The sequence below is a fragment of the Curcuma longa genome, chromosome 20 (assembly GCF_044706935.1).
Source record: "Curcuma longa cultivar G26 ecotype Majalengka, Jawa Barat chromosome 20, ITB_CL_G26_1.1, whole genome shotgun sequence".
NCBI lineage: Eukaryota > Viridiplantae > Streptophyta > Magnoliopsida > Zingiberales > Zingiberaceae > Curcuma > Curcuma longa.
The window spans coordinates 2,563,383-2,577,511 of NC_133880.1; the positions used below are offsets into that span (position 1 = coordinate 2,563,383).

Genomic DNA, 14,129 nt, shown 5'->3' on the forward strand with positions numbered 1-14,129 from the left:
CGACAACCCCTTCTTAAAGAAAAGAACCCCCAAACCTTAGCACCGGTCGGATTCCTTTCCTTCTTCACTGCCCGATCAGAGAAGGTTGCCTGTGATTTCTTTCCCCATTTACTCGCAATCCACCGATCAAGATGAGCAAGCATAAGGGAAGGAATCGGATTCCTTTCCTTTCTTTGTATTAGCCGGTGAGGTTGGATTCGTTGCCTTCTTTGCTCGCGAGCGGACGACGTTGGCTGAAGGGAATCGCACGATCACGCGTTTGAGGAAGAGAAACAGTGCGTCCCTGAACCGGGAAAATCCGGTTTAGGGTTTTCCCTAAATCGGGTTCAAGCCCGGTTCAACTTGAACCAGGTTCAAGCTCGATTCAACGTGGTTCACAACCAAAACGCCTAATTCTGCAATCAAACGAATTTCGATTTAACCCAAACAAGTTTCGTTTGTTTTATCTTCTCAAGATGAAGTCCATCGTGCCTTCCATTTTGTCAAAATGCCTTCCAACACGAACCAAATCAAATTGGTTCAACCTTTGGTTCAAAATCGATTAGTTACCTTTAACTAGCATCCACATTTAACTCTCAACATCCAATGTCTCCAGCTAGTGAGAACTACTGCCTGGTAAACTAAAGAATATAAACGTGCTAGTCTCAACAGAATCGATGACATCCGTGTTCATCAATTCATCGATTAGGGATAATTTCAATACTTTTATAATTACACATGTAGAAAGAAGACTCACAATTTGTGATCTAATCACAAATTCTCTCATACTATGAAATGTATTGTGGACATTCAATGAACAAGTTTAAGATCCAATTAAACATATAAAATATGTACTTAAATAGTGAATTTCTATTTATTCAATAAATAGTACAATCATAAGGCGATTGTTTTAGGACACCTCCCTAATATAACACACTCTCGAGTTCTTATTTAGAAATCAGAACTCAAATGGCTACATTATCTAGAGACAAATGAAACAACAATAGTACATCAAACAACTACAAGATACAGAGATGTTTATTTATGTAGATTTGAAGCTATGTGTACCTGCTTATTTACAAGCGAGTATAGCGAATGACAAAGCATAGAGGGTGACAGAGATGATGACTCCTGAAATCAAGTTGAAGAGCAACTGCTTGTTGTCTGCGTTTGGTATAATTGCCAGCTTCAGCTTGTTTGTCAGATCAAATATTCGACGTGCGACCTGCAGGAGGAATTCCATGACAACTTAATACTCCATTTGATCTCCCTGCATGCATCAATCTCTAATTTCATAATTTGGTGTTCAATGTTTATTTACAGTGACAAATATGATGGTGTTGAGCAAAAAGTTCAGCATCGGGTAGTTGGGTATGATGGACAGTAATTTTCGGGGTTGGGCATCCGGCTTCCCTGATCTGCATTGTCACACACAGGAACCAGGAAGCTTCATGTACAATGTTAAGGGACACTTTTGAACTCAAACGAAAATATAGGAGCGGGTACCTTAGCCATATATGAAACTGTGTTATGTAGAACTCCAGTGTCATCTTTCCGAGCCACCTTATTGTAGCAAGATATTCAGTTAGCCTGTCTCTAATATAATCAACCAACAGTTGCAATGGTTGTGAAAGAATGAGAACAATACCCAAAGAGTGCAAGGGTGTAGCTTCGAAATTCCTGAGTGACATTCCTCAAGCAGATATAGACACTGATTTCCCAATAGATGCAGAATGATTGTATCAACAATAGTTACAATTCACTGATAACAAAAAAAAAAAAAATGGAACGAGATAGAGAATATGGTACGTGATGGGTATCCATGATGTATATGGATGGTATCTGTTGTAAGTATACTTTTCAAGCTTGTAAATGTGCTCATACCATAGATAACCAACCTGTAATTTGGAAACACAAATGAGGTGAAAAGAAATTAGTAAGGAACAAATCTTGCATATGAAGTATACCGCGAGGCATATTGCAGAGATACAAGTTTTGATCAACATTCTCAGCTTCACCTCTGTTTGTTCTAATTTTTCCAACCATCCTTCTACCTGTATCAAAAACACACATGGTCACAACATTGTTAGCGTGTCAGATTATCAACCAGATCCAACATGTTCCCTAATATGGACAGGAATTTACAGTCGGATGGAAGTATGCATATATCATTCCCAATATCCATATATAACGATCTAGGCCAGCACGGAAATTCCATTCATGCATCGGTGGGTATTGCCTCGTGGCGTCAGGATCATTGTATGCTGCAATTTAAGCTATATTTATCAGCTTGGAAACATTGGGATCAAGTGAACAGGATAGAATCAAGTTCTAATGATACCCACCTAAGAGAAAAGCAAAAGGGCTCCAAACAAAATCATAGACACGAGGAATCTCCCACATTATAACGATCACCAAGAAGCATATAGCAATTTTGATTGCAATCACCAATCCAATCCCATTGTATTTGTTAAGAATTCCAAGTGAGCAGTAGACCATCAGGGTGAAAAATGTGTGCATGGGGCAGATGTAATACAACATAGAGTGGTTATCAAGAACGATGCAACAAAATGTCACAAAAAAATTCAATCGCCATATCATCTGCTCAACAGGAAAAAGACTCCAGCTTTGATTTCAGATTTGGAATTGAAGTTTATAAGAACAGAAACATTGTTTGAAAGGTTATCACCTGGCAAAATCGCACAAAGCTGAAATCTTTCCGGACATAATAATAAGAGAAGTTGCCAAATCCAGTCATCCACACATATGCAGCAATAAAAACACGAATGGCATTGTAATATTCTTGAGAATTAAAGTAATGATACATCACAAAGAGTACCTGAAGAGGAAAGAGAGCGTCAAGTTCTATTCACAACCTCAGTAATCTGAGTTATAAAATTCTCTAGAGTTCAAAATTCTTCAGGATGACAGATTGTAGTGTTAGTAAACTGAATAGGAACCAAGTACAAGGAACATAAATGCTTTCCTCAGAGAATTGTTATCTTACTTGCATCCATCCTCTCCATTCCTCGGTTTGGTGCCTATTGAGATATAGAACTGATTTCGACGAGAATGGAGAAGTGTCATGATGGATCTTGAAAGAAGTCATTGCTGCTACAAGGATGAGCAGGAAATACAGAAAAAGAAAAAGATCCCTGTTGTAGCTCTGCAAAAGACAAAAGGAAGTTCAATTATATTCCTCTCAGATTGAAGAAATTATAAAAAATACGGAATTATTCTGAATTCAGAATAAGTTCATGTCCTTTGGAATTATTTAGAGTGAGGTAACTCCAGAACCAACTGGATATTCATCTATAGCAGTGTGTTATAATGGTGGACTAGGCTGCAAATATCCTTACATAATTTTTGAGTTTTGGAGCATGAATTTGTTTCAGGTTATTGCTGAATATAGTGTGGTCCAGCAAACTTTGCCAGATTAGAGGAGCATGTGATTGGTATAGTAATCACTCTATTGTCAAGAGGTTCTGGGTGGTTCATGAGATCATATAATTTGTGAAGTACAAACTTTACATGTGTAAAGTTGGAACGTATTCATTTTCAGTAGATCATGAAGAAACAGAACCTTTTTGGTTTCTCCAAACAGATCAGTTCTATCACATAGGTAGAAATAAGCCAAGAAAGCTCCAAATTCTGATCTGAAAACCAGCAACGCAGCAGTTGAGCAAGTTCTTTCTATTAAGCTAGAATACCATGCCAATACTTACGCAGCTCTTAATACCAATCGGTTCTCTATCAGAAAATCCTTGTCAATCCTGAAAAACCTATGTAGCGGCATCAAACAAGTGCACCCATGAGTGACAGTGACAAACATAGAGTTTTACGAGAAAGGTAGCTATTTTTTATTCGAGTAACCTGAAAAGTCCTGATTTTTCTTTGTGAGTTCTTGAAGATGTTGGCTTTTGGCCTCCCTCCAACAATTGGCTTTTAGCTTCACCCCCGAGTAAAATGTCATCAGGGACAGTGAAATTGCCATTAGCAGGCCTGACACTAAAATTAGCAAATGGAGAAAAAAAAAGAATCAAGGATAGAACAATGTGTGATACAAACTGATCAATGATCATCATCAGAATTCTGAAATGATAATTGATGAAAGTAATCTGAATTCTGAAATCTATTAAGCAACTTGCGTTCTCAAAATCCTCGAGTTGTTCCAGAACTCTAGCCCTTCAGCATACAGCCATGACAAAAGTATGGTAATGAACCCAATCAGCACTGCCATCTGCAGAAAGAACACGCCCAAATCGCATCATCTAGTGCCCAAAGCATTCGACTAAACCACAAAATATCGCAAAGAGCCCTAGAGTCGGACATTCCAAAAAAAAGCAAATTTTTCTTCTTCAACTGCCGTTAAATCACTTCAAAAACTCACGATAAACAACAAAAATCCGCGCACCTGGCCAGGCGTAACCGATCCTGCACTATCCATCTGAGTTCTTCCGGGACCAGAAGAAAAACAGAAACGGGAAGACTCGAAGGGGTTTCAAACCTCAAAGGCACGCCAATTCGAGGTTACCGAAGCACCTTCAACGACACCGGAATAGCTCCGCCTTTCCTGCTCGAGAAGCGCCGACCTTCCTGCGATTCGAGGATTGGTTGAGCACGGGACTAGTTATGCCCCGGCGGGAAGAGAGGGAACACGTTAAGTTAACCGGTACCAGTAAACCAGACAACCTTTACATTCCTACACGTGTTATTTAAATAATAAATTTAAAAATATAAAATAATCATCTTAATAAAAAAAATTAACACTGTTCTAATTTTACTTAAATTATAATAAAAACCATTGCAAAAGTTTTATTAAAATATGTGATTTGTCCTTTTTAATTTATAATCATAAAACGCCTTTAACTTTTCTTTGTACTAAAATAATTTTTTTAAAAAAAGATAGTGTTAACACACTTTCTAATATTTTAAAATTTGGGACTCTCCTTCATCTCGAAGCATAAAAATGGAATATGTTGAAGTTTGAAAGGTGGAATGCAAAAGCTACAAACATGGGGCAGAGTGAAATTTTTCACTTCAATAATTGCATTATTAATTTTTCCGAACGTCTTTTTTGGCAACTTTTTTTATTTGTTTGATTTGGCGGTGCCGGTTGGATTTGTCAGTTAGGGCAACATTGAAATAGTTCGCATAGACACGTGGCAGAGAGAGATACGATGGAGCAGAATGGTCGAATCGATATCGTACACCTGTGGACAAATTTTTTATGCATTTCCAATTCCGTATGGGAATGAAGGCCAACGAACAACTCGAGGTAGGGTAGACATTGGCGGTGGAGATGACGGGGCTTCGATGATTAACGTAGCAATCGTACGACAGATTCGACACTCTAATATCATCAATATTATCAATCAAGTTAGTCTCATCTATCGATGAAGTTAAAATAATATTTTTTTATTATAATTAATTATAATTTTTTAATTTTTTTTTTTATAGATAATCGTAACATCGACTGTTCATGATTGTAACTGATAGGCTGAGCAATGAGTTCACATCGGAGGAGACTCTACCGTCTTTCTTTTCGTCTGCCCTAGCCACGGCCTCGTCCATTTGGTGGTCTGAACCACGTCGCGATGGTAGCGTGACGCAAGTTTACGGATCCGGACACCATGCAACTGAAGCATGAATACAAATTAGCTTTGCATTCATTTACCAAAAGCATCTGAAGCTCTCAAATTCAATTATGTTAGTTGATCCTTCGAGGGAGATAATGAACTAAATGCAAACTGGATAGGTGAATATCCATATTGGTTTCAACAAGCATGGGCATATCTCAACTTTTCATTGACCACAGTTAATACCAACAACTGCTGCATTTTGTTCTATTTTTAAGGACCAAAAAAGTCATGTTATAGAAGCCCACTTTCAGTTTCAGCCACGGCAAAAATAATAGAATTTAACGATGAAAAATAACCACGGAATTAGTTTATTTCTACCGCATTAAACTTTCATCGTTAATTTTTATTTTAACAATAAAAATTTATTTTAGTTATTAAATTAACGATAAAAATATAACTTCTATAGTTAGAGTAACAACAGAATTAATATTCTATTAATTAATTAATTAGTGACGGTAATTTATTTTCATGATTAAATCAACAACAGAAATAAATTACCGTACTAGATTAGCGATGGAATATTAATTCCATCATTAAAATAAAAAGATTTGTATTTTGAGAGTTTTTCAACTAATTCCCCCCCCCCCCCCCCTCCTACCCCATGCATTCCGTTTCTTCTTCAGCGTTGCCACCTTCCTTGCGAATCTCTGGCGTCAGGGGCGGAGCCACGAGAGGGGCAGGTAGGAGCCACCGCCCCCCAGCTTTTTATTTTTTTTGAAATAAATTACTAATATATATTTTAATATATTTATTTTAAAATTAATAATTAATTGTTAAATATTTAAAATGTGGTCCCCCTCTCGTGAAAACCTGCCTCCGCGACTGGCGTTCCTCTCCTCTCCTCTCCAAGCTCCGACATTCCCACCTGTCTTCACAATTCTTGATAAGATCCTCCCCTCTCTATATCTGCCTCTAAAAATATTGTATCCACTAATATCGGGCCCCGCTTGGCCGAGCTTGTTGGTCTCAGACCCAGCCTAGCCAAGCTCATAGACCTCGGGTCCGGTTAATCAACGAAGAGCTTGCACGGATCACCAGTAGAGGCGGGACTCCGACGAGAACCGCTCGATTGATTTAACACCGTTGATGTTATCCGCGAGGTACGATTAGAATAATTTATTATTATTTAAAAAATTTTAAATTCCTGCCCTACCTTGTACACTTGTTATTTCCTATATGTATGCGTGTGTTGATGATAATTAGTCTTAATTATTTGTTTTATTTATGCTGCGTACGTTTACAAAACATGTAGACACGTACATTGCACCGGGACGATCCCAACAGTAAGACCTCCGTCTCGTATCAATGGATGTCGGCTAGAGAATGTCGAGTTTGTTCTTCTTTTCCTTCAGGGGTCATGTGTCGTCTCTCCTCAGAAGTACTTCAAGGAGCTCGGGGAGGGTGAGTGGTGCTTAGCGTAGTTTCTTTGTCCGGCCTCGAAGACGAAGGAGGGGCTGAAGTTGTCTTAGAAGTAGTGGTAGGTGATTTTCCTCTGTCATGTCTGTTCTTGGTCCTAGTCTCGGGAGGTAAAGATCTCAAGGGAGGAACCACTAGAGGGATTTCTTCAGATTAGCCATCCTGAGTCTTTGGAACGTTAATTGGAATCTCTCTCTATCCCGGCTCAAGCCTATCTTCAATAGACTTTTCACTTTGTTCTCTATTCCTCTTCTTTGAGTGGGTTTCTCTAATGGTTTCTGATAATACCTCCGAGGCAAAGGTCTCAGGGGTAGGAAAGTTCAAAACTTGTTCGTTGTCTTGAAAGGAGCTGCCAGGTCTTGGGTTATAGCAACAGCCTCGGATGAAGTACCATCCTTTGGCACATCCACTCTTGCTTCGACTGTCAAGGACTCAGCGGCGTCATCTGAGACCCACCAATTGTCGGTGGTAGTAAGATCTCACTTCAAGTGTTTGCTAATTGAAGCGTTCAACATGATTTGCCTTGCAATAGGAAAAAAATTAGTCAGTATAAAAATGAACTTTGTAAAAATAGAAAAACTTACTTAGTGAGACCTCCAGTTGAATGACATTGGGGCTTAGGCCAGCTCGGTATAGAAGAACCTTATTATCTACCAATGAATTTACATTAAACTTAAGGTCTAATAAGATGTCGTTGGCTATCAAAAATGAAGACTCCAGTCTATATTGACCTAAGGTTGGTTGGGGAGGTGGTTCATAACGCCAAAAGGTCGGCTAGGTGTAAGGTTGAGGTGACTTTATGAAAAAATATCTAATTTTCTATCCCTTATGAGAGGTCAGATATTTAGCCAAAAAATTACAGTTTGGTCTCGCGGCAAAGTAGATAACCTCAGGATCTGCTCGTTTGGGATAAAAAAAGTATTAAAATGTAGGGGAGTCAAAAGGAATCTGGTAAATTTGAAAAACTATGGAAGCACTACAGATTAGGCGATATGAGTTTGGAGCTAGTTGAGACAGAGAACACTGGAAATAGGTAGTTAGGTTTTGAAGGAAAGGAGGAATACGAAACCTACTAACTGACCTTAAAAGAAAGTAGTATATCTCGAAGGGGGTTCATGGGGACTATGCTCCGAGGACGGGATCCTAATCCTATGATCTACAGGAATATTGTACTATTCTCGAAGCAATAAGCCATCGCCTAAGGACAACGAGGATTGTTGAGTCTTGTACCAAGGGACGGACGTAGCCATAAGGGTATGGGGAGGACGCGAAAAATAGAAAGGAAAGAAAATCAACGGTCAGAACTTACTAGGTCAAAGTAGCGACACCGGTAATCGAAGGAAGGAGACGAAGGCAGGAAGAAGATAAGTGAAGGGCCGAGCGTATTAGGGTTTTTTAACGGCGAAAAGAATGGATGGCGGATATTGATCGAACCCCTCACCGACAAAAATTGGAGCACGATCCTTACCCTTATAAACCAAACCTGAAAGTATGATGGTAATTTGAATATATATAGCCGTCCGATGAGGCAAGCGAAGGGATAGTGGACCAATATAACCCGTTAATAGTATCCTTAGGACCTTGTAAGGCAAAATGATATCCTTTGACTAATAACAATGCTCTAAAAAGGAAATATATTACTCAACTTAAGTTTAGTCAATCGGACTTCGCCTCCTTCGACTAGACTAATTCGAGAGGCTTATGATTTGGTAGGGATATTTAGTGATTACGTGGGCATCGGGTAAAGGAGAGTTTGGGAGAAATCAGGTAACCCTAATTATTGGGTAACTTTGAAGATTTCTCATAAACTCGAAACCCGACCTCTTATTCCGGTCCTAACACGTTTCCTGCATCACGTGCTGACTTCTCACCTTAGTCTCAGTACGCTTCCTGCATCATGTGCCAACTTCCTGTCTCGGTCTCGGTACGCTCCCTGCATCATGTGCTGACCTCTCGCCTTAGTCTCGGCATGCTTCCTACATCACGTGTCGACTTCTTTGCCTAGATCTCGGTACGCTCCCTGCATCACCTGTCGACCTCTCACCTCGGTCTCGATATGCTTCCTGCATCACATGCTGACTTCCTGCTTCGGTCTCGGTACGCTCCCTACATCATGACTTCTCGCCTCGATCTCGGCATGCTTCTTGCATCACGTACTGACTTCCTGTCTCGGTCTCGGTACGCTTCCTACATCACGAGCCGACTTCTCACCTCGGTCTCGGCACGCTTCCTGCATCACAGGCCGACCTCTTACCTCGATCTTGACACACTTCCTGCATCACGTGTCGACTTCCTGCCTTGATCTCGGTACACTTCTTGCATCACGTGCCGACCTCTTGCCTCAGTCTCGGCACACTTCCTGCATCACGGGCCGACCTCTTGCCTCGATCTCGACATGCTTCCTGCATCACGTGTTGACTTCCTACTTCGGTCTCGGTACACTCCCTGCATCACATGCCGACCTCTTACCTCGGTCTCGGCATGCTTCCTGCATCATGGGCCAACCTCTTACGTGTAATTATTATTTGGAGACATGGTCGTCCCGCCCAATCCGGGGAGCCCAGAGCCGTTTCTCCCGAAGAAGTAGGAATGTATTCTCAAAATATTATATAAACTGATGGAATCTTTCTAGAGAAGAACATATATATCAGAATATTTCTCAAACAGATGTCAATATTTCGGAGATCAACTACTATAGAAAGGTAACTCACGTACACATCAATCCTAACCTCTCCAAGTCATTAAACTCCTTTCTCACGTCGAACCCTAACTTGAGTATCGGAGTGGCTTGCCAGGATCCACCCTCGGCGTCATTCTAACCCTCTTTTTGAGTACTTTGTAGGTCACTTTTTCTCTTTCTGCCACTTCCTCTCAGGAGCGTGCACGTCGGCAGTCCTCGAATCGGTATCTGAACCATCCATAGTGTATTGGCCGGAATATTTGTATAGCGCTATCGACAATGGAAACTTGACATGATGTTAATCCTCTAAATCTTAAATTTAATTAATGATGAGCCATAAGGTGAAGCCATCTCACTATCTCATTCTTGAAGCTTACCTTTGATTTATTTTAAGGCTACTTAGCAAGACCAACTTAGCATTTTATTTTAGATAGTTTCTTTTTTTGAGGCAATACCATCTTAGTGGTCTAGATCCAACAACAAGAGTAAGATACAAGAAAAATGAGGTTTACATGGATCAAAACCCTTGATTCTTATGCCATAGTCGTAGCCTATGAACTCTTAAGGTGAGTTACTCCTTAAAAACCCATCATACATTCTTTTTCTTGGATCCTTCCGGAGGTAAAGAAACCTCATATAAAACAGTTTACTAAGATATAAAATCTAACAACTATAAATAAAAAAATAAAAGCTAAGGTATAGACTTTAAGCTTTCAACGTGAAAAATTAAAAAAGAAATAAAGACAAAGTAGAATTCTTGAATAACTTAAGAATAATAACTAAACTTAAATATTTTATCAAATATATCAAAACAATATAATCGAACATGGGGGCACTTAGAGTATGATTGCACTAACATTAATGGCCCATTTCGAATCATCAACGAGACACTATTAGAAACAAGTTTTAATCATAAATCAACCATGTAATAACGTCAAAGATGGCCATCACATTTTGCCATTGCTAAACAAGTTTTTTTTTTTTTGACAATATGCTTAAGGTAACTTACATAGAATGCAAATATGTAAATGATAGTCAATTTATTATAATATTCAAAGTAAAAGTAGTAGCAACAATCTTTGGTAGGATGATCCACTACTCAAGTGGAAAATTATTTGTCCATTATGAGATAATTTCCAACATAATATTAGCTAAAAATTTATGCATTTATTAATCTCACTAATAAATCTTTGCTCATGCTCCTTCATGACTGCTTGTCCTTCAAAATGCACACCGTCCTCAGGCAAAGGTTGCTTTAGAATGACGCCAACAACGACGGGAATATCATGTATTATAGGAGAAACAAAATGGGGCATTCCCCATCCATAGTCAGTTTGATAAAACTCTATGCTTCTCCAATCTGTCAAAAACATATTATTGTAGCTAATTGATAACTTATATGGATCTTCCTTGAAGTTGCCTGAAGCCCATGCCTTAAACTTTGTTGGTAAACTTTCTTTAGCATCTCTAATGAACCTCACCAATTCTGCAATTGATGCCTTCATGATTTGCTCACTTGTTGCTGTGACTGTTAAGAAATAGATACAATTTCCATAGTAGCCGGCTTTTGGCAGTTGATCTAATAAATGACGAACATTAGCTGCAAAGGAGAGAGAGACATCTCCTATGGCATTGATTGCTTGTGTTCGACATTTCCATAGAATTGCAGCCACAACCTCAAAGGTGGTGAATTGATCATTGGATGTCTCTTTTGCGATTTGTTCCTTCAATCTTTTAATTGTTTGAATTGAGAAATCATATGTGGAAATCGCAATGTCAAACTTAGTTGTGATGGGAAATGAAAATGACTTTGGGAGCATTGGAGGGACTGAGATGGCCTCTCTACACCAGATTGGATTGACAGAGGGATGAGTCTGGCCACAAGCAATCTCACCGATGGCTTTTAAGAATTGTCCAAAGCCGAGGCCATCGAACACCAAGTGATTGAATTTGAGTCCCACAGTAAATCCACCACACTGAAAATGGGTTACCTATATATGCTTGCACAATTTAATTAATTAATTTACTAACAATATAATTTGATAATGATTTACGATTATAAAATGAATTAATATTATTAGAAGAATTCTAATTAAATTAAACAAGAAGTGTTCTTCAAAATAATATTTTTTTTTTGCAACTGCATTACTTTACTTCAAAACCAACTGACAGATAGATCGATTTGGAAAAACAAATACATGGAAAGAGAGATAAAATTTTTATTTCCTACAGATCCAAAGTCAGCATTCCTAATTAAGGACTATAATTAATTGTATAGATTTACCTCAATGGAGTAGTGAAATTAGATATACTAAAGGAGTGGCTTATGGATTGATTTAGAGTATCATTATGATTTTTAATTAAATTTAGTATATTATATATATCTTTTTAAATCTATCGTAATGTTCATATTCACATTAAATGAATTTAAGACCCTTATATAAACTTTTTATCCATCTATTATTAAAACATAACTTGGTATTTATGTGACTATATGGATGCTAATGTTGATCAATGATATGGTGCATGCAACAATCACCTTCTTCTTGGTCGCAACAATCGATAAGACTATTAAGTCAATATGCAACAATGTCTTTGTGGTTAAAATAAAAAAAATGAGAGCATTAATGAACTTCTACGGGCATCATATATAAAAAATAATGAATTAATTAACTTTATATATATATATATATATGAATTAATTAACTTTATATATATATATATATAACAAACCTGCATCATCATTATCATCTCCTCTTCCTTTAGATGAGCGGGACTACTCGGAAGAAGCTTCTCTTTGACGACGCTGGGTCTGATCGACTCCAAGTCATTCATGTCGCCCAGGCCACAATTTGTCACCGTTGCCTCTATAAACCACACGCCCTCGCCGTTGCAGGCCACCTCCACATGGTCGCCGTCGGAGGAAACAAGGCGGCCTGCTACAGGGTAGTACAGGACAAGAGCCTTGGCCAAGGCTTCCCGGATGACCTTCGCCACCGGTACTGACATGTCTTGAAGACGGTGCTCGGGGTTATTGTTTGGATACACGAAGATAATCTCTTCCATAAAGGCCAACCCCAGGGCGTAGTCGATGGAAGAGAGAGGAAGTGTGGCGCACGGCGTTGGCTCGCATGGTGCTACAAGCTCCTCCACAACCTTCGTCACCCAGGACGCCATGCTTATCTTCTACCCACCTGCCCCCTCACTCTATATATAAATTTTTTTGAGTGAGAATGGTGACAAATATATATGCATGTGATATAATATTTTATATTTTTGAGAATCATGTGATTAAAAAAAAAAGAAATCTCGATAAATATTTTAAAGCCATGAGATTTAGACCGTGCTTGGTTGTAGACAATATATATTCTTATAATATTAAAGTACTGTAATAGTTAATTTTTAAAACTAACTGTATTCAATTTAATTTGGGGAATTAATGGTTAATTTGGTTTAGGTCTGATTCAATTTTGAGATGGTTGCTTTTTATTAGAGTTGAACCATACCATTGATGGTAATTAATTAGGACTTAATCGGAGTCCATGTTTAATTTTAATGAGTTCATTAGGTGAGCCTTAGGTTTACAAATAAAGTGAGTTCAACTTGGACTCACTTAGATCGATTTAAGGTTTAATCAAATTTGTTTACAATAGAGTGGTTTTGTAGAACTTTTGGAGGATATAGATGTATTCATTTTCTTTCTGTCCTTCCATTAATTAGCTAGCTTTATTCTTAAACTTCCTTTTTTTTAACCTTGCAACACCACTTGACTCCTTCTTCCATGGGCACATTGGCTACCTATCCCCTCTCCCTTGGTAAACTTATGTTTCTCTCCTAGCTAGTTTTCTTCATTCTCTTAGCCTCTCATCCTCCCGCTCAGTCGTTGTTTTGAGCCACCCTCCCTCCTTAGTTGAGACATGGATTCACCATATCGATCCTAGATCCCTCGGAACTTGGCCCTCTCTCGCTTAATTTTTTATTTTATTGCTTCTTTTTTGAATAGCACCCTTGTCACAAGGGACATTAATTAATAAACAACCGACCTTCCTTCTCCTCTTTGGCACCCCATTTGTGTGGTCTCCCATCCTCTTCTAATTTTCAAATTTAGAGCATATTTATTGAGCTTCTTCGGTCAGAGGGTAATTTATTATTGTTAGTGCAATTGTACCCCAAGTAATTGAATTCTATCTTGGATTTTGATATATATATATATATATATATATATATATATATGGAGATTTTGTATGGCTATAGTTGGAGATTAGTTTGACGACTGATGTTTGTTATAGATCTAAGAAGGATGGTTTGAGATATTCAAGGGACTTTAGGATGAGAGACATTGAGGTTATTCACGTGTAGTCGAACCAAACAAGGCATAGGTGAAAAGTAAAGGATGACACATAGAGCAAGTT

At 38.5% G+C, this 14,129-nt stretch overlaps 2 protein-coding genes across 2 annotated transcripts; both read right to left on the reverse strand.

The window, feature by feature from the left end:
• Nucleotides 1–862: 862 nt before the first annotated feature.
• LOC141813247 (protein REDUCED WALL ACETYLATION 2-like) lies at nucleotides 863–4,570 on the reverse strand. The gene is made up of 15 exons (XM_074701179.1): nucleotides 4,394–4,570; nucleotides 4,128–4,219; nucleotides 3,853–3,987; nucleotides 3,705–3,761; nucleotides 3,563–3,635; nucleotides 2,987–3,145; nucleotides 2,669–2,818; nucleotides 2,325–2,580; nucleotides 2,125–2,243; nucleotides 1,947–2,033; nucleotides 1,789–1,877; nucleotides 1,628–1,690; nucleotides 1,486–1,542; nucleotides 1,301–1,397; nucleotides 863–1,204 (listed from the first exon to the last, which is right to left on the reverse strand). Exons 1-15 carry the CDS (start codon nucleotides 4,424–4,426, stop codon nucleotides 1,052–1,054), a joined length of 1,620 nt encoding a protein of 539 aa, XP_074557280.1. The 5' UTR covers nucleotides 4,427–4,570; the 3' UTR covers nucleotides 863–1,051.
• Nucleotides 4,571–10,738: 6,168 nt separating this feature from the next.
• Nucleotides 10,739–12,912, reverse strand: LOC141813783 (acyl transferase 4-like). The gene is made up of 2 exons (XM_074701765.1): nucleotides 12,451–12,912; nucleotides 10,739–11,708 (listed from the first exon to the last, which is right to left on the reverse strand). Exons 1-2 carry the CDS (start codon nucleotides 12,892–12,894, stop codon nucleotides 10,869–10,871), a joined length of 1,284 nt encoding a protein of 427 aa, XP_074557866.1. The 5' UTR covers nucleotides 12,895–12,912; the 3' UTR covers nucleotides 10,739–10,868.
• Nucleotides 12,913–14,129: the final 1,217 nt, after the last annotated feature.